The following is a 20,126-nucleotide window of genomic DNA, read 5'->3' as shown; positions in this document are numbered from 1 at the left end:
CAATAAAGGGAAATAACGTAATAGCAGAAGTGAGCTTTAGCACTTTCATTTAGCTCTTTTGTCTGCACTGTGCTTCGGATGTTTCTCACAGACTTCCACAAAAGCGGGATATGAGCTTTGCACACATTTCTGGGAAATTCTTTCTTCAGATTTTTCTTTCACATTCGTTTTTACTATTTTGAATGTATGTTTTCTTATGCTGTCTTGACCCCATGCATCTAAATTATAAATGGGCACCATGGATGTAGAACTCCCACCTAGTAAATAATAGTAATTTCGTTGTCCTTGTGACAATGACAATAAAGATTTATCTATCTAGTATCTGAGCAAAAATGTCAAACAAAATCTAATCAGATATTCTATGCATTATTGTTTCAACAATTGGTCACAACCATGTTATAATATAATGTTTTTTTTGTTTTGCTTTTATTGATTATCCATGTCTTTTTATGACTCGAAATATTTCCATATAGGTGAATTTGTCCTCCTTTTAAGTGAGACAAAAGTTTGCTGTTGGACTTTGTTGTGTTGCGGTGCGAGGTTGAAAACGCAGAGATTAGCCACAGTGACCCGCAGATCAGCTGAGGCTTCGGAGCTTCAGTTCACAATATTCTGTCCACATTTCATGGCACCAAAAGTCTGAATTAGTCCTTGATATTTTGTCACATTACAACATCAAACTTCTCTGTATTTTATTGGGATTTTCTGTCAGTACAAAGTAGTGCAGATTCGTGAAGTGGAAGGAAAATAATTGCTTTTAAAATATTTTCATGCAGAGAAAGAAAGTCAGAAAAGTTTGTGTTTGTTCTGATACAACAAGTCAATACCAGTAGGACCACCACCTCATGTAATTGCAAAGTGTTTTCAAATATGTTTATGTCTCCATTGCACATCTTGGCTGAAATTTGTGTCAGTTCTTTGCAAAATTGCTGAATCTGAGTCAAACTCGATGATATACAGTTTAACGCAATATATTAGAATAAGCTGCAAATGAGGCTCATTCGACAGATTAAAAGTACCTTTTGAAAATAACATTTAGAGAGATGGTGAACATATTAATATCTTCATTAGGTCTACATTTCTGTATAGAAAAGGGTTTATTTTTGTTGGTCTGATTTAACTTTCAGACAATTATGGTGCTTAACAATGGCAGTGAGGTATTGTTTTCCCAACTGGGACCAGCTGATTAGCATCTAAAAAGCTCAAATAAGACCTGAACTTTGACCCCAAATCTCTGAGCAGTTGAAAAGGGAGGCTTCATGGATGCAGAGAGAGAAGGAGGAAGTTTAAACCATCTCCTACCCACACAGAGGCTTCCTCAGAATCGTTGCAAGGCTGACCGCTACCAGAGTTCCTTCCTGCCCGCAGAATCACCATCCACAGCGACTCTCTGTAGATTCTCGGATGATACGAATTATGACGGCGTTTCATTTCCCTTTGGGATTTTTTAAAATCAGACGAATGGAATATTAAATGTTTCACTTAGGGACAAAATTACTGAAATAAATGGATGTTTCACTAGTATTCTAAGTAATTCGTTACGGCTGAATATTTTTTGTGTTGAATTGCTGCTTAAGAATAAGAACATGCTTGACCTGTCAGCTTTTTAACAAGGCACTTCCTTTGTAAACAACATTGGCTGAGTCACCGCCCACACTTCTTGAACCTCTTAACCGAGAATATTAAGATTTTGTGTGTGTGTGTGTGTTTGCTGCCTCTTTTTCTAACAGCTGTGAGCTGCAACGTTGCAGCAGTAGGAAGTGTGCATGCTGCATGCGCGTTATAAAAACAAAGTCAAAGATCAAAGATGCAGTACGATGTGAACGATGAGTTTAGAACGATTTTTATAAAGCCGCTTCAGGTAAAGGACAGCTCCAAGTTACTCCTCGAGTCTATTAAGGTTTACCTCAACAGCACAATAACACAATGCAGAGACAACAGTCTTAATGAGAGAGCACAACGATAAAAATGGCATTTTATAAAAAGTTTTAATTGAGGCAAAACAAAAAAAAAATAAAAGAAACCACAAAAGAAAGTAAAATCAAAACCCTCCTGTCCCATAAATTGAGAATAAAAATGAAGGTTTTTGTGCACAAACGTATTAGACGCTGTTTCAGTTTTGTCGGGGTCTAACTGTGATTGTGACGGTTTCTCCTCCAGCTGGTGGGACGAGGGACCGTCCCAGGTCAGCCATCTTGAGCCCCGAAGACAATCTTCCCCTGATGGTCCCAGGATCACGGAGACACACCAGCATCATGACATTCCCTGGAAACAATCTGTCAAAGAGCCTCTCGATTAGCAACATCGCAGGGTGAGCCGCTGTCCGTCGTCTGAAGGAAATATCAACATTTAGGCAGAATGGTGATGCAGATCTACTTTTTGGGTTTTTTTCTTCCTAATCTTTGATCATTTCCTCTTTCAGCCCATTTGATGACATCCCCATCAAAGGCCTGCGCTACCTTTCTCAGTCCACAGACTCACTCAACAGAACCAACCAGGTCACAGAATCCATGGAGTCGCTCACTGATGAAGGTCAACACACACACACACACACACACACACGCACCTTTTTTTCTTCCTTCCTAATCTTTCCAAAATAAACAAGCGTAATTAAGCCCAACATTTTGACTTAAACCAGATTCAGGGGAGGGGTCCTGAATGTTTAAACTGTACTTCATATTACCATATTTTCCGGACTATAAAGTCGCACTTTTTTTCATAGTTTGTCGAGTCTTGCATCTCGTAGTCAGGAGCAACTTACATATGTTTTTTTTGTTTTTTTTGTCTTTATGTCACTTTTTTTGCATAAAGCAACTTATAATCCGGAGCAACGTACAGTACGCAAAATGGGGTAGCTATTTCTGGACCACGACACACCCAATGGCACATTTTTTGCTAGTGTATGTGCATTAAATGATCAAAAATCTAAAAACCGAGTTTAGATACATTAAATTGATTTCTTTCTCACTAGTGCAATTAGTTTTGCTTTTTTTATCCCACTTTATCAGGCTTAAAACAACAGAGTTAACTTAACGAGACAACACGTCACATTTATCCACATTGTAGAGATTAGCGCGAGCTTTTTCTTAAAAGGAGCGACCCATTTATCTGTGGCACACTTTAACCACCAACCGAATGAAGTACCAAGGGAGCAGGTAAGACTAGGGGTTCCCCTTTTGTTTGTCTGAACATCCTGAAGCTTCTTAGTTTGGATAATATCTGAAGAATTGAGGTCAACACTTCAGACTTATCACTGTATTTTTTCATAACTTCTATTTTTTATGCTTCTATTATATTTGCATTTTACCAGGAGGCAGTGTTAGAATTTGTCACATAAAATACAGTGAAGTTAATGCTTTTTTGCTTGTGTGATTTACATCGACTTAAATGGACGAAAAATTCTCATATTATTTTGTCTGAATAACTTAAACTTTAGTCTTGTTAGCGATCAGTAGAAGGCGTGAAAGGAAACGTCGTGAACGGAAGCTGTGCTCCTCGTTCAGGGACGGAGATGATGGACGCGCAGCTTCTGGGGGAGTTCGAGGCGAACGCCAAAGAGTTCGAAGCAGACTCGTGGAGTCTGTGCGTGGAGCAGCAGTACCTGCAGCAGCAGAACAAAGAGCTGGTCAAGAGACAAGACGTCATCTACGGTACGACCAAAAAATAGCAAAAACAATCAAACTCGTATAACACATCAGGGGTTCCTCTAGGATTTTTGAAATAATCAAGTAATCAATTATCTGTGACACGACGGTCATTCCAAACTGAATGTTTTTTGAAAAGCATTTTATTCACTATATTCACGCTGTGCAATTGAAATTACAACTCTGTTGTGGTACTCTAGTGGTACAGTTTGCAGCCTGACTGAGAGCATTTTAGCTCTAACGCCCTGTTGTTTGGAAAATCCGTCTGAGGGGCCCATTTAGGCTGAGGAGCATAATAATTAGGAAATGGTAGATTCATGTCAGTCACCAGTATCACACCAGGAACACTGGAAATATTTAAATGTCACACGTGTCTCATTACAGATCAGTATCGTTTCTGTGTTCCTCAGAACTTGAGGGAGCTGTGCAACTATGAATTACATTGAGCATCTTCTTCATCTAACATTGCATCAAAGTCTTCCTCAGATCTCTTCCTCTTCGCCTGAAGATATTATAATATCCTCAGCTGGAAATGCGACCATGTGACGAGTCTCAATGGAAAACTTACCCGACTTTAAGCTTTGTCGTGCTGTTCAAAACTTTTCTGAAACATTATTCATGAAGACCAAACTATATTAATCAAATGTTGTTCGTTTGCTGCAGGGTCGTTTTCACAGGGTTGCATTAAAAATACGTTCAGCTTAATCTTACTTGAGTACCTTTATTTCTCCTTTTCTCTCCCTCTACTTTGGACTGTTGCATTGGGTTTTACTTAGGGTTGACAAATGCAAGACATGTTTTGTTTTTTGTTTTTTCAGGAAGTCACATACGCCTGAGCATTAAGAATGTCTCGTTTTACTTTCCGCAGAGCTGATGCAGACCGAGATGCATCACATCCGGACGTTGCGCATCATGTCGGAGGTATACAGCAAAGGCCTGCAGAAGGAGGTCCCGCTGGAACAGCACACGGCGGAGAAGATGTTTCCGGCGCTGGACGACCTCCTGGACCTCCACTCACAGCTCCTCCAGCGCCTCCTGGACCGAAAGAAGGAGAGCCAGTTGGAGGGGGGAGGCTCGGAGAGCGGCTTCGTCATCAACAGGATAGGAGACATTCTGGTCAGCCAGGTCAGAGCAGCCACGGTTTACACCTGATTTTGCACTGAGTTGAATGAAGTTTTAAAGCTTCAATTCCTTTTTTTTTTTTCATTATTATTTTCCATGTCACTGTGAGTTTTGCATATTAATTTTTTTATCCCTCTCTGCTCTTAGTTCTCGGGATCCAACGGCGAAAGTATGAAGAGGGTTTACGGGAAATTCTGCAGCCGCCACAACGAAGCCGTCAACGTCTACAAGGACCTCATGAACAAAAACAAAAACTTTAAAACCTTCATCAAAGTGAGGATGAGAGTTTTCTCAAGCTGACGATGCGTTTCATTTGAATCTCTCTGCTAATTTGCAGCCTCTCTCTCCGTCTCTGTTGGTTTTGTGAAGCCCTGTCACTAGTTGTGTGAGCACGCTTCTCTAAAAGCACCTCTTGTTCTTTGTTTTCTCCCAGAAAAAGAGAAGTAGCAGCACTGTGCGGAGACTTGACGTCCCAGAATGCATCCTGCTGGTGACCCAGCGGATCACAAAGTACCCTGTGCTGATTCAGAGAATGCTGTCGCACACGACAGGTGGGTTAAATGGCAGCCTCGTTTAACCGTCGTTAGATTATTTCTTATTGGTGTGTGAAACAGCAGGAGAATCTAAAGTCACCAATTTAAATATAGAGATGCATTGACCAACAATCTTCCTGAGAGATTCAGATTAAAACGCTTAATGGATTTTGAAAAGTAACAGATTTAAAAGAGGTAGCTCACCAGTGATTTGTGAAAGCATAACCGTTGCTATTTTTTGTCAAATTTGTATGCATTAGCATAGATACTGTTAGTTGACATGGCACAAAGATGGCTAAAGTTCTTAGTTTTATTGCATGTAACAAAATGGACGTCAACACTTTCAGTATTTAACTTGCCAGCCACTGATCAGAACTGATGAAGGGGAAAAACGTGGAACAAGTAAAATGTCAAAGACAAAAATAAAATAATTAAGAAGAAAATGAAAACAATAAAACCAAAACTTTTATCTCCAGTTCAAAAAATGAGTAGGAAGAAGACAAAGCTTATTAAATAGCCTCATCCAAATATATACACATTTTCACATCTAATTGATTAATTGATCAATGGATCTCGCATATTTTTTGCTTTTACGTCGTGCCTTGGATTTTTCTTTAATTATATTTTTTAAAGTTTTGATCATGATCAGTGGTGCTGCCACCACTGTGTCCATCATGCATTTGCTCATTTTGTTATGATGGATGAGAAATGATGCTGGTTACAGGAAGGTTGAATAGGTCGATATAACGTGTCAAAGCAGGTATGCTAAATATTTTTGATGAGGTTTCTTTTAAGCACATTAATATAGATATTTATTTAATCCCACACAAGCTTCGCCTGAATTGTCATAAATGTTATTATTAGAAACTTTGCACGATTACAGTCTTCTGTCTTTTTACTGTGCACCAGTGTGTCACCTGGTTTAGGAAATGAACAGAAAGGAGCTTTTTTTTTTTTTTTTGTAAATGTGATTTACATGAGCTCATTTATTCTGCAAGGGGGAAAAAGGCAGTAGTTGTTTGTTCGCCGTTTTTCGAGTGGTGGATCAAGCAGAACTCTGAAGAGCCGAAACATTTCACACCGTATTTCTATCTGATTTAAACGAGTTCTCGTCAGTCGGCCTCCTACTGTGTACATTCTCTCTAATCCTTCCCTGGAGCCTCTTTACGGTTCCATGTGGGATGGTGGAGCTCTGACTTAATCCCCAAGGTGATTTAAGTCGACTACGGGGTTTTTTTTCCTTCCTTTTTTTTGACAACTCTTGTATATATTGAAAAGAAGCAGCAGAGTATCCTCGAAGATTATTTTATTTTCCCTCTGCTTTGGAGCCGCAAGTACAAAAAACAAACAAAAAAAAAACAGCAGGAGAAAAATTTCCTAAACATAGGTCAAGTTGTTACTTATTGTGTCCAAAGCTATGAGCTCAAAGGAGAGCGCACAATGTTGCAAATGTTGACTTTGGAGTTTTTAAAATTTTTATTCCTCATTATGCAGAAATATAACAACTTCACAAACTGTAAGGTGAAAGTGCAGATAACACCAGGAGCTTGCATAAGTATTTATACCAGTTGAACATGTTTATAATGTTTTCACATTGAAGCAAATTATGTTGGGATTTTCGGTAACACTTAATATGAAGGGGTGAGCAAAAGACTGACATGACACTGTCGTAAACACGACATAACACCTGTTATAAACATGAATCCGTCTTCTTTAATGTTTATGACTGTTTTCATGAAGTGACATTCGGTCAATGATGACACTTTTAATGAATGCAAAGATGCATTAAAGTGTCATTATTTACAGAATAATGCTAAATTGAATGGACTTTTAATGCAACTTTGCATTGTTCTGTAAATAATGACACTTTTAGTCGTCAAAGACGCGTCACTGTAAATTCCACTAAAAGCTGAAGTGAGGTCTGAACACCTTGGCCGCCTCCCCTCCGCAGACACGGACGAGGACTACGTTGACCTGAGCGAGGCCATCCGGTTGGTGAAGGAGGTGATAGCCGCCGTCGACAGCAAGGTGAACGAGCACGAAAAGAAGCGGCGCCTGAAGGAGTTCCACAGCCGCATGGACAGCAAGTCCATCATGATCCTGAAAAGCGGCCAGTTCTTCGCCAGGGAGGACCTGCTGAGGCGGAAGCTGATCCACGACGGAGCGCTGCAGCTGAAGAACACACAGGGAAGACTAAAAGGTGAGCGTACAGACGGTCATCTACTTTTTTTGTTGTTGTTGTGTCGTCGCCAACAAAATATGTGAGCGGTTTATGGTCTTCCAGACGTTCAAGCTCTCCTGCTATCGGACGTCTTGGTCTTCCTTCAAGAGAAGGACCAGAAATACGTCTTTGCCATGCTGGTAGGTTCTTACTGTCACCTTCTTGCATCTTTTTTTCTTCTCTCCCTCCCATCCTCTCCCCGCTCTCCCTCCAGTGATAAACATCAGATGCTGTCACACTTTCTCCACGCCGTGTTCTTGCTGTTAGCAGTAGCTGCCCCTGTTTATTTCTCCCAGCGAGCAGAGGAGCAGCCGCCTCCCGCTCGCACGCTAGCTTGAACCTCATAAAGCCGAGCTCCTGACCCAGCTGCGTTAAATCATTTGGGGTTTTCAGCTGGGGCTCGTCCCATGTTTACAGGACTCCCAGCTTCATGCTGTGGCACATGCTTTTCTGTTGCACATTAGAGGGATGAAAACAGAGACGGAGCCCGCGGCTGGATAATCGCATCCGTCGGTAAAGCTTGGGAGAGGTGGAGTCGGGGGCGGGGGGGCTGATGGCGCTGAGAGGGGAACATCCTGAATAAGTGGCAGAACGGATTGAAGAATTAGAAGCGGACGACAGGATATAAACACCGTTGAACTGTTTTAAAAAGTTGATAACAATCACAGCATGAAGGCAATGAATCCTGGAAGTCTTTCCGCACTTAAACAACTTAAAGGTTTTACGTGATTCTGCAAACAGAGGAAGATTCTCTGAAGTTTTAGACTTTAAAGCAAGTGTTAACTCAGTCATCTGTGTTTAAACAATGCATGTTTTTTATCTACTAAACAAGAAAGACCTCCGATTGACCAACTCGTAAAGTTAGCAGTGGTAAATCGCAGCTTTTATACTTTTAACAGAGCACAGTGCACTAGAGCTTAAAAGATTAATCAGATTAATCGTGACGAATCAATTACTCAAATAATCGTCAACTAATTTAGTAATCAATTAAGCATTAGAATGAACACTCAACATCATTAACTCTTATGTATCTTTTTCTCTAATCTATCTATGTCTATATCTATGGACAACTCTGGAAAAAATGAAGAGCCCACTGCACTGAACCCCATTGAAAACCTTGTTGTTACTCCACCAAATATTAATTTCTGAACTCTTCCTGAGTTAAAACATTGTAACAACAGTATTGTTGTTTCTAACTTTTTCTTTGCATTATCTGAGGTCTGAAAGCACTGCATCCTTTTGGCTATTTTGACCATTTCTCATTTTCTGCAAATAAATATTAAATTTTTGATTAGAATTTCAGAGACATGTTGTCAGTAGTTCATAGAATAAAGATGTCCATTTTCCTCAAACAAGAACTGATCAGTTATATATAGTATATATATATATATATATATATACTCTTGACCTTTTTTCTTCCTCTTTGCTTCACTTGTTTTTCCTGTACAAATAATTAACCCCCTCCCCTATTGTCTTTCCTTGGTGCTTTTTGCATCCTCTCTCCCTTGACCCTCCCACTCCCTCCTGTCTTTCTTTCCCCCCACCCCCACCCCACTCTCCTCCCACACTGGCTTCATCAAACCCTCCCTGTTTTTTTCTTTCTCTTTTGCTCATCCTCCCTTGTCTCCCTGAAGGACCAGCGCTCCACGGTCATCTCCCTCCAGAAGCTGATCGTCCGGGAAGTCGCCAACAAGGAGCGCGGCCTCTTCCTCATCACGGCGGGCACAGAGAAGCCGGAGATGATGGAGGTCCTGGCCAGCTCCAAGGAGGAGCGCAACACCTGGATGCAGCTCATCCAGACCGCCATGCAGTCCATGTGAGTGGGATTCATTTAGATTTCTGCTGTGGCTTGTTCTTATTTATTTCTTTATTTTTTTTTTGTATCCCACCATCCAACTTCTATTTAAAGCTTCTTTTCTCAAAATATATCTTAATCTTCTCTTTATACTCCTACTTGTAACTCTGCTGTGAACAAGCTCAGGTTTGCCCTCTCCTCTGCGGTATAAAGCCAGGGTGAGAATTTTTTCCAGCTTTTTTTTGTGTGCTTTTTTTCATGATAATGCACGCGAAGTTGGGACAAAGCACTGTGCTGCCAGGAGGATTAGCTGCTCTCTACCTGGGGATGGGATGTACTTTGGGTCCATCTAATGCTGGACTGGCTGCGAGGGCAAGCTCGCTTATAAGCAGAGGATTATTCGAATGCAGTCAGTGGGGGTAGGGGGGTATTTGGGGGAGGGCTGTGAAAGGGGGGGAGAAGAAATAAGAGATTTAGCACTCCGTCTCACTCCCCTCCCGGTCCTGACTTCTGTCGGAATACAAAACTGAAATCAAGCCATTGGCAGGAGATGAGAACAAAACTCGATGAGCGCGCCCGTCTTCTCTCTGAGTTATGCATATGAATGGGCTCTCCACGAGATAAGGCTGGAGCTCTTTTTTTTTTTTGTAAATCCTCCGTGGGAGGAAAAGAAGTTTGGAAAATGTCGTAAATGAGAGGGAAGTTATTAAGTAATTTCTCAGAGGTGAACTACGCGGGTTTTAGTTCTGTTTTTAACGAGTGTTTGCATCGTTTGCTTATATTTGAATGTTTTACCTGGAATTTTGCCTTCACGTTAAATAGATAATAATTAAACAAGTGTCCTTTTTCGGATTTTAATCTTTTCTTTTTCTTTTTACTTTCTGCGTCCACGCAGGGAGAAAGACGAGGACGAGGGGATCCCCAGTGAGACGGAAGACGACAAAAGACAATTAGAGAGCAAAGCCAAAGAGATGAGAGGTGAGAAGAGACACGTCAGACGTTCTTCTTTTGTGAAAGGAAAAATGCTTTATTTTTTTGGTTTTTTCTCCCCCACTTCCACCTTCAAACACTCTTTGTCTGTTTCCACCGGGCAGATATGTTGAAGCAGAAAGATACGGAGATTATGTCTCTGCTGGAGGAGAAGGTGCGGCTCTTCAGGGAGATGTGGGAGGGCCTGAGCCCAGGCGAGGAGGCCTGCAGGCAGGTCGAGCCTTTCTTCAGGTCAGCCTGCAGCCAGGAGCCGCCTCAGGGGGCGTCCATCATGAAAGACGCCCTGCAGGAAGGTGAGGCGGAAAGGAAGGGGTTTTTGTTGGTAAAAATGCATCTTTCATTTGGCGTTCTTGGCTCTGAAGCAGTGCAGACGTGAGTACTGCGAAAGGAAGACAGACAAGCTCGGCTCCCAGCTCTTGGATCTTCTTGTAGATGAGCAACGTTGTTATTAAATTTAGACTAGGGGGTTTTGTAAGGTGCTTTTGAATTTTGATAATCTTCCACTATTTTCACGTGTGTTCAAGCTACCATGTGTTTATATGGACAAATAGTTTAGCTACAATGTATCTTGTGATCTATTTCAGGCTACGTTCATGCAGGAGGTGAATGTGACCCAAATCTGCTTTATTTCAGTTTTATTTGCTCATGAGTTCATAATTATGAAAGACGTTTATCACTGAATCACATGATCACATCACAACCCCACCCCCCTTGGTCCCGACTACACATCCAAGCACTTCTACTTCTACAGAAGTTGCAGTCAGTCCTCCACAAAATATTCTTGTTTTGAGCTGAGAGTTCAATAGCTTCCTTCATCTTGTTCTTGTCGGTTTGCTGAATGAACGTTAAAATTCATCCATAAACGGCTCGATCCACTATTACTTCTGCAAACAGAGCGCCGCTGTGTTACGTCAACGTTCTTCTTCTGTGCAAGCCGGTCGCTTTGCGGTCGTTAACCGTTCAAATAAAAGTCTGAATTTAATTGGTAGAATGAACGACGCAAAAAGAAAAAGATCGGAATTGGAACATCAGGACCTGCTGTGCGAATGTAGCCGGAGTTCTTTATAAAGTCGACCTTCAGGCCCTCATTTGCGATGTGCGTTCTCCAGCTCTGTCAAGAACTCCGATTCATTCTGAATCTGCAGCCAAGCGTTTGTTTGGCCTCTGCTTGCTAAATCTGGAACAAAAGATTGCCGTTCTGCTCAACACTTTCATTTTTCCCATTAATGCTGTTTGAACTTTTTCACTTTTTGTCACTTTGCTTCACAGTATTTTAGTTGGATTTTACGTAATGACCAGCAGATAAAGTAGTGCACAGTTTTCAAGTGGATGAAATACGACACACAGGTTTCAATATTAGTGATAAAAATCTGAAACGCTGGTGTGTGTTTGCATTCAATCCCTCTGAGTCAGTTCTTCGCAGAATCACCTTTTGCTAACATTAGAAGCTGCCAAGTCTCACACAACTAGAGAGAAAAGGCTCTGGCAGATTGGAAGGAGGTTTTCTGTAATCATGTTTATGTTAAATTCTTCTCAGAGATTCTTTATTGGGTTTGTCTAATGTGTATAGGGTCATGTGCTGTGTTCTCAATCATATGCAGCAAAAAGTTAAATTAAAGTCTCGTGTGACAAAAACACATCCAGCTGTTTGCTTCTGGTCGTCTTGCAACAGAATCAGATCAGGAAATTTAAATGAAATTCCACAAAAAAAGGAGGCTGATAATTTACTAAAGGCAATACTAGATTTAGGCGTATCAGAGTAAATGGGCTAAATAAAAATGAACAAATATAATTTTTTGGGGGTGGAAAAAAATTAAAGTCAGGTATTATTTTCTTCTCTTTTATTTGCTATCGTCACAGGATTTGAAGAGGTTCAAGGTGTACGGATACTTTTGCCCGGCATCCTAAATAAACCCGCTTATCCACGAGAATCCTTCAGATAATTGCACATCCTGTTTCTGAGTTAATTGTCTTGGTCTCATTAGAGACAGGGAGAGAGAGAGAGCGGAGGGCGAGAGATATTTGTTGTTCTGGGAAGGCATCTTTTCAAAAGAGTGCGCCGACGACACTAAAAGGAGTCGGGATGAGTTCGGCAGTCGTGTTCCAGCTACGTTTTACGCGTTTGCCGGCCCCCGACGTTCCTCAGATTTGCACGAGAAGAAAGCACAGAACTCTGAGAGACGCTGAACTGTAATGTTGTGACAAAGAGATGGAAATGTGGAAAAAGACGGAGACGCGCGTCACATTCTCTGCCCCATTAGGGTGGCTTTATTTGGGGCAGACTCGGGTGTAGAACTGCTGCATGTTTTCTGAAGGCAAACTCCACTCTGCTTGTTTTCAGGAAAGTTAGGAGTAATGGTAACAGGTTTACTTATTTTAAACAATGAGGAATGTACAACGTTTAAAAATTATATATAAGAAGTTTTAATTGATTTATTAAGAAAGATAATAAGATGATCATGTCAGATTTGTGGCTTTTCTGTTGCAGTACTAGCACAGTATCACTTCCATAAAGGTTTCTCGTGTTTATTCACGTTTCAAAGTGAGTTAATGCAAAAACACAAAATCTTACCAAGAAGATTGGTAATCTTTCAAATATGTCAGTACACTTGAATTAAGACAAAACTAACTTAAAAGTAACCTGTCAGTAAGATAAAGAAGTTTGTTTTAAGTCAGTACTTCTTGAATATAAATGCAAAAAGTACTGTTCCACTGGTTTTTTCAGCCTGAGAAACAAGCTCATTCATCTTGCTGAAAAATTACTTTTAAGATCGCTTTGTCCTACTTCAAGTTTAATAAGATATTTGCACTTGAAACTAGACAAAAATACTTGGTAGGATTTTGTGTTTGTGCCGTGCAGTTTGGGAAATCACACAATGCTCCAGGCGAAGAAAACTCCAAACCAAACCTGAAATTGGTTAGAACACCAAGAAAATGTTTTCCAGCTTGCAGCTTTGGCAACGACTCACAGCTTGATGACATTTCAGTGTTGCATTTTTTACACGCCTGCATTTCTGATTTTCTTTATTTCTCCTGTTTTTATCCCTCCAGTCTCTTGCACATGCTCCTTTTTGTTTTTTCTTCCCTTTTTTGTCCAGAGACAAGATCATTTTCGCATCGCAAATATATTGAAAGTTTTAGTGAAGCAGCTCTGTGGATCAAACAGGTTGGTGGTTGTTGCTTGGCAACGGGAGCCAGGAGTGCCTGGCTGGATTCTTGGGTACAGAACTGAGCTGTAACACAGTTAGCTGGGATAATCCACTTACCGACCTGCACATTAATGTCTGCTTGTGTGTGTGTGTGTGTGTGTGTGTGTGTGTGTGTGTGTGTGCGCGTGCGTGCGTGCGTGCGTGCGTGCGTGCGTGTGTGTGTGGACAGTGGAGACGTTGCAGGCGCTGGTGAACGGCAGCCTGGGGGGAGCGATGGCCAGCGTGCACGAGGGAGGAGCCTCCGGGCCCGTGTGCCTGCCCCGTCGGGCCGAGACATTCGGAGGCTTCGACAGTCACCAGATGCACGGCGGCAAGAGTAAGCCCCGCCTTCTAACGTTGGGTTAGATTGAAGGGAAATGCACCAAAAAAAAAAGTCCCAATCCCACTGTAAAATTCCACATTTAATTGACCGAGTTGGAGGTGACACAGCACCTGATGCTTCCCACGATGCACCTGTGTTGGTGTTTTAGAAGCGGCTGGGGTTTCCTGAGGGAGGCGCGGCCTGAAGCGACGCCTCTCCACTGACTGGGCTTGAAAGTGGATGCAGCGTGTCACGTTGAGCTGGTCTAGGGTTCTGCTTCTGCATCCGCAGCCGAACAGGGACGGCTACGTTAGATGGGATTTAGTATTACTGATGGAATTTGTGGAAGCGGAGAGGGAGAAGAACGAAGTGCAGAATAAAATAGCTGCACTATGACGGAAATCAAAAATGGTTGTAAATGTTCCAATTTCCAACGGTGGAGTCACAAAGCAAATTATATAAATAAGACTCTCCCCATAAAAATACGGACCTTAGTATGTTTTTACTACTACTGCTGAGAATCTAAATGCTCAAATCCTTCATCTTTATTTTTAATCCTTTGTAGTCTTTTGTGAGTCTCCGGAAAATATGATGTCAACACCAAAGTTGCGTGACTTTTAATTTTCTGTTGTTGCTTCCTATGCGACCTATTGATTAAAGTCACAGAGTCTCTCCTTGTGTTGCAACACAAATTGAATTTAGTCAACATAAAAATTAAAAGGAGACAAGATTTTCCAAAACAAGAACATTTTATGTGTTGAGCTGCAAATCCTTGTAGGTTTATGTTTCTACTGGTTTCCCAAACAGACAGATTTTTGTCTATTGTTCTTCTAAGACAATGTTGTTAGGTCAGATGGCTAAGAAAACAAATGTGAACAGCAGTTTTGAAGTTGTGCCAAAAAAAAATTGATTTGCACTAGGTCTTGTTTTTGACTAGGCCACTTTTTAATTGTCGCTTAATGGTTTATTAGATTAAAATGAGTCCCAATCTATTAACTACTAACATCCACTTAGACCTTCTTTTAGTGTTATATTTTGGACGCCATCCAGAAGGGGGCACCACTGGTCAACCTTAATCAGAGCCAGTTCATATAGAAACAATGATGGTGGTGCCATACCAGAACGGGAAACAGAAACTGTCCGAACAGTCCGGAGTGGGATTCCAAATTGACTTTATGTGGTTCTGTTTTGAAATATAAACATTCCACATTAAGTTTCACCATAAGAGCCGTCACTCAGCCGAGCATTAGGGCGGAGCAGCGGCAACTTCTTTTTCAAGAATTACTGTCATGAAGACGAGTGCTGCGACGGCATATTAGGGCCATTGTACACAGGAGAAAAAACAGGATGAGTACATTTTTGGCAAAAATTGCAATTTTTTTTTAAATCAATCATTAAATATCAGAGTTTTTAAATGTTTTTTTTTGTGTGTGTGTGCAAATTTTAGATTTTTGGAGCTCAGAAATGTCCATGTTTTTTTTCTAGAAAATTTCCGAGATTAACCTAAAAAGTTCTGATTTATATTTTTTTGGCAGAAATTTACTCCGTTTTTTTCTGTCTACAATGTCCCTAACACATCGTCGTAGATTGTGTTAGCTTTGTGCTACACGCAGCGTTTTGGTTGTAAAATAGACACACCAGCTTGTCGTTGTGAGCAGGTAAAACATCTCACTTGAACCTCCTCCAAACTTCAACGCTACTTTCCAAAGATGAGACGGTTTTCTCTTATGGACCAGGTGTAGACGGATTTGATTTGCATTTATGGAAAAGACGGTTGATATTTGGAGGGCTACCTTACAGATAAACTCGGCGCATCTGCTTTTTGAAAAACAAAAAGAAAGCCTAAACATGATAAATCTTTTATTGCTGTTCTAACATGTCGCCTGTCTAAAAAGGTAAAAAAGAGCAAAAAAAAAAACCCCAACTTGTCATCTTTAAAATGCGATCACATCCATAACCCTACTCTGACGATTCCTGACACAAAATAAATGTATTGAATGAACATTATTTAAACTTTTTTTTTCTTTTAAACATGCTCTGTCTTGTTTGTTTCCCCGTCTCGCCAGGTGGAGACAGAGACGAGAGCGAGGACGCGGTGGGAGACCTGCGCAGGACGGAGTCGGACAGCGTTTTGAAGAAGGTCTGCATCTCAGCGTCCGGCTACTTCCTGACTCACACGCAGCCTGAGGCCATGTGTCCTCCTACATCAGCAACAGCATTTAGATAAATGTTGCTGCCCACCCACCACTCCTCCCCCCACCCCACTGCTGGATTAGCCTCTTGACTCTTCCTGCCAGGTCTTGTTGCCACTGACGACCATCAGCTGGATATCTATCTGACAGTGGTGGGGAAGAAGAAAGAAAAACAAAAAAGAAAACAACAAATCAACCTCTGTTTATTCCAGTGCTGGTGGCATTGTTGTGTCTTGGATGCAGTTTTTTCTGCATGTAATAATTGTCAGGATGTTTTATGAATCTGTTTGACAAAAAAGTTATAATAATAATTACAGAAGCAGGCAAGCCCTTAGTGGAAATGTTCAGAGGAAAATATGCACTGAGCTAGAAATCAAAGGCATGTGCCACATCTTGAAGTAAAAATTTTAACTTAAAAAAGAAAAGCTGCACATTAATAATCTTCTGCATGCGTGCGACTTAAATCGGTCTGAGTTCTTGTTTTTTTGCGTGCAGGGAGGAAACGCCAACCTGCTGCAGCTACTGAAGAGGAACAGTGAGGTAAGAACGCCTTCCTGTCTCCGAGCTCGCTAAGAGACGTCGGCATGGAAACGGTCAAAACAACCGTTGTTGCTGCAGCCCAGCCCATGCGTGTTGTTGCAGCAGCTTTTGGCTGTTGCACAAAGTGCTCTTTGGAAGTGTAATGAACAAAGAGACAGAGATGCAAGTGCCTTGCTAAATAGAAGATGAAGTACGTTTAAAAAAAAAAAAAATAGAGAGAAAGGGAAAGGTTACTAAATGTTTTTAGTTTTTTCAGACATAATATCCAGATGTAGTTTGTGACACTACATCTGGGATGAGGCAATATGGACTTAGAATTTTATGGCAATATTTTGCGGTACTATTGTGATAACAGTAAAGATTGTGATAAAAAAAGTAATAATAAATGGTTTTGCAGGACGGTGACTGCATGGCGCAGCATTAATATCACCATAAATACAAATATTCTCATCTGAAAAAGCCTTCTATGGGATGCCACTTACTTAGATAGATGTGATTTTTTATCACTACTTCAAAAACAGAACATCTTACAAAGTGTTTTAGGTCTAGTTTTTACTGCAAATATCTTAGTACACTTTAAACAAAACAATATACATAAAACAATAGTTGCTTGTTTTACGTGTATTGATTTTTGACTTTTATGTAACTTTGATGTTCATCAATATTAAGGAATTATTGACTTAAAACAAGCTCATGTATTTTGCTTAAACGTTACTTGTAAGTTAGTTTTCCTGATTTCAAGTGGACTAAGATATTTGCACCAGAAACTAGACCAAAAAGTACTTGGCAAGATGTTGTTTTTGCAGTTTAAACTAACTAAATTAAATCTTTTTTTTTTATTTACTGATATTTATTAACACTCTTATGGAACAAAACGTGGAACAAATAGCAAAAAATAAAACTTCTGATTGTGCTGGGTTTTTTTTACTTAACATCAAGAGCTGAGATTCATCATGACAATGATAAATCAAAAGTTTTTATCACGACAAGATATTTTTCACTAAAACTGATAAGCGATACGATAAATGCCCACTCCTACATGAGGCTGCTGTGTGCCTCAGATTTCACCTCCAGTTTCAGAGGGTTCGCTTCCTCAGCTGCTAGTAACATCACATAAATCCTATTTGTATGCTTGTAAACACTCAGCAAAGTAAAGGTCAGCGGCCTGGTCCTATTTAGAGTGTTTTAAAAAGAAGACAAATGTCACGTCCGTAACACGCTAGTATGAAGCCCAGCTTCCATAAACGCTGCAGGACAGAGCCTATTCATGCCGCTTGAACTCTTTCACGTTTTGTCAGGATGCAAACAAAAACTTTAAGGCGTTTTAGTGAGTTTGTGTGTTAAGACCAAGAAAAATGGAACGGAAGGGGAGAAAAAAAATTTTTTTCAACATTTTTAGCAAGGCACTCTAAGCAGTTTAACAGCAAGCGAGATGATAGCAGCAGGACGAACGCAGGTTGTATGACGCTCGTTGTTTTCACTGTTTCCCACAGCAGGTCCTCCACAGCGTCTCCAACCTGCATCTCCTGCTCAGCACTCTGCAGGTACGCGGCCTCTCCTCCAGTCTGCAGCTCGCTGCAGATCAGAACTCAGAAGATGGAACATTGTGAAGCTTTGTGTTGTTAATGTACATCTGAAAAGTTTATCCTTCTGCGTGCAGATCGACATACGCTGCAAAGACACAAAGTCTTATTTTTGTGTCTAATTTCTAGTTCAAATATGTTAGTAGACATGAAATAAGGCAAAACTAACTCGCAAGTAACCTGTCAGCAAGACATAGGAGCTTGTTTTAATTCAATAATTACTAGATCCGATATTGGAAAAAACTCTAGATTGGTATCATTGACAGTACGCCCGATCTAGTCAGTCTATTTCTAAGCTTTTTGCTGCAAGTGACTTTATGCTTTATTACTTATTTAACATTATATTTAGAATATAACTGCACTTTCTGAGCCATTTTAAAGAAGATTTGTTGCGGTTTATGTTTTCCATGTTTGACCAAGATAATCAATCTATTGTTTGTCAGTTTCACTTTTTTTATTATTTATTTCACATTGACTGTTATGCTCCTATTTGCACTTAATGAACAAATTTAAGTTCTGTGTTTTTTTTACGTTTGACCAAGCTTGTTAAGCTTTTTGGTGTATTTTGGTGTGCTGTACTGTTGCAGAATTATTAAATACATTTGTAGTTTAGTACAGTTATATCTGCGTTTTAAACAAAATGTAAAAAAAAAAGAAACATTTTAAGTCAGTATCAGCCAACACTAAACCTCAGATATTGATATTAGTATCAGAAGTGAAAAAGTGAATCGGTTCCTTAAAATAGATTGAGGAAAAGTACTTAGTTATGAGTGAAATAATTTGCCAATGGAACAAAACATTTTCCCCATATTATAACTTGAAATATCTTTGTCTTTTTCATCAAAATTGAAAGACTACCAAATCAAAACAAGCTCCTATATCTTGCTGAAATGTTACTTGTCTGTTTGTTTTTCATGTCTACGGAGACATTAACACTAGAAACTAGACCAAAAAAACTACTTGGTAAAATTCAGATTTTGCAATGTAATGAAACAAACAAACAAAAAAACCCGTCTTAAAATCCAAAGAGTTTGTGTGTCTGATGTGATCTTTGCCGGCGGCAGGCGGTGGTGGTCCAGCAGGACAGCTACATCGAGGACCAGCGGCAGGCCCTGAGCGAGCGCTCCTCCTCGTGCTCGTCGCTGTCGCGCCAGTCGTCGCGGCCCAGCTCGCTGATCGAGCAGGAGAAGCAGCGCAGCCTGGAGAAGCAGCGACAGGAGCTGGCCTCCCTGCAGAGGCAGCAGGCCGCTCTGGCCGAGGAGAGGCGGAGGAGGGAGAGAGAGTGGGAGCTGAGGGAGCAGCAGCTCTCCGACAGAGAGTCCACGGTGCACCTGCAGGTGAGACGACGCCTCGTCTTCCACCCACGTCCTTTTCCACGTCGGGCTCTAAGTTTTCCAGGAGTGGGGATCACTTCATGCCGGAGTAGTTGAGAACTGCAGGGGCTTTTCTTCCACATCGTGCTATAAAGTAGAAACTCTAATTCTCTTCACAGATTCCCTTAGTTGCTTGAAATTTCAAATAATCAGTCAATCGAGTTGATTTGTATGACGCGTTTCAGCACCAACCCAGTTCAAAGTATTTTATATCATAAAAACACAAAAGCAAAAATAATTTGACAAACCAGTAACAAACATTTTGTTTTGTCACTATTCTTTTTTTTATACTTTCAGCTTGATGTGAGATGCAGATTGAAGTGATTGTTTGTGTTTATGGGATTTGGTTACGGTGAAAGGATGTGGCTTTTTAGAGTTTCAGTGTTTCTAGTTAGAATCATCCACTATTACAGGTTCACAATGCTCTCAGGTATTAAAATAGTCTCCCAGGCCTCAATATTGCTATAAAACCTGTCAGAGGTAGAAAAACACTTGAAAATAAGATAGATGTTCACCTTCCCCCAAAAGAAAACCCATCCTGAAACATTCACCCAGAGCTGCAGTAGGATGGGTTACACCAAAGCATGGCAAGTGTTGCTATTACTGCGCTATTGTTGTTTTGG

General features: G+C 40.7%; 1 protein-coding gene across 7 annotated transcripts in view; it reads left to right on the top strand.

The window, feature by feature from the left end:
- Window positions 1-20,126, top strand: part of akap13 (A-kinase anchoring protein 13) — a 131,122-nt gene that overhangs the window by 106,214 nt on the left and 4,782 nt on the right. For 6 of the 7 annotated variants that reach the window (XM_023332768.1, XM_023332771.1, XM_023332765.1 and 3 more), the window contains 16 exons: window positions 2,161-2,311; window positions 2,423-2,532; window positions 3,504-3,650; window positions 4,513-4,769; window positions 4,914-5,039; window positions 5,200-5,317; window positions 7,251-7,499; window positions 7,584-7,660; window positions 9,155-9,336; window positions 10,211-10,293; window positions 10,410-10,598; window positions 13,684-13,830; window positions 15,882-15,955; window positions 16,503-16,547; window positions 18,041-18,091; window positions 19,195-19,467. In XM_023332768.1, coding sequence (XP_023188536.1) covers window positions 2,161-2,311; window positions 2,423-2,532; window positions 3,504-3,650; window positions 4,513-4,769; window positions 4,914-5,039; window positions 5,200-5,317; window positions 7,251-7,499; window positions 7,584-7,660; window positions 9,155-9,336; window positions 10,211-10,293; window positions 10,410-10,598; window positions 13,684-13,830; window positions 15,882-15,955; window positions 16,503-16,547; window positions 18,041-18,091; window positions 19,195-19,467 — 2,279 coding nt within the window. The remainder of the gene's footprint in view (window positions 1-2,160; window positions 2,312-2,422; window positions 2,533-3,503; window positions 3,651-4,512; window positions 4,770-4,913; window positions 5,040-5,199; window positions 5,318-7,250; window positions 7,500-7,583; window positions 7,661-9,154; window positions 9,337-10,210; window positions 10,294-10,409; window positions 10,599-13,683; window positions 13,831-15,881; window positions 15,956-16,502; window positions 16,548-18,040; window positions 18,092-19,194; window positions 19,468-20,126) is intronic. The other variant, XM_023332770.1, reaches the window with a different exon arrangement.

This window comes from Xiphophorus maculatus, chromosome 4 (genome assembly GCF_002775205.1).
Source record: "Xiphophorus maculatus strain JP 163 A chromosome 4, X_maculatus-5.0-male, whole genome shotgun sequence".
Lineage (NCBI taxonomy): Eukaryota > Metazoa > Chordata > Actinopteri > Cyprinodontiformes > Poeciliidae > Xiphophorus > Xiphophorus maculatus.
This window is presented reverse-complemented; position numbering and strand designations above follow the sequence as displayed.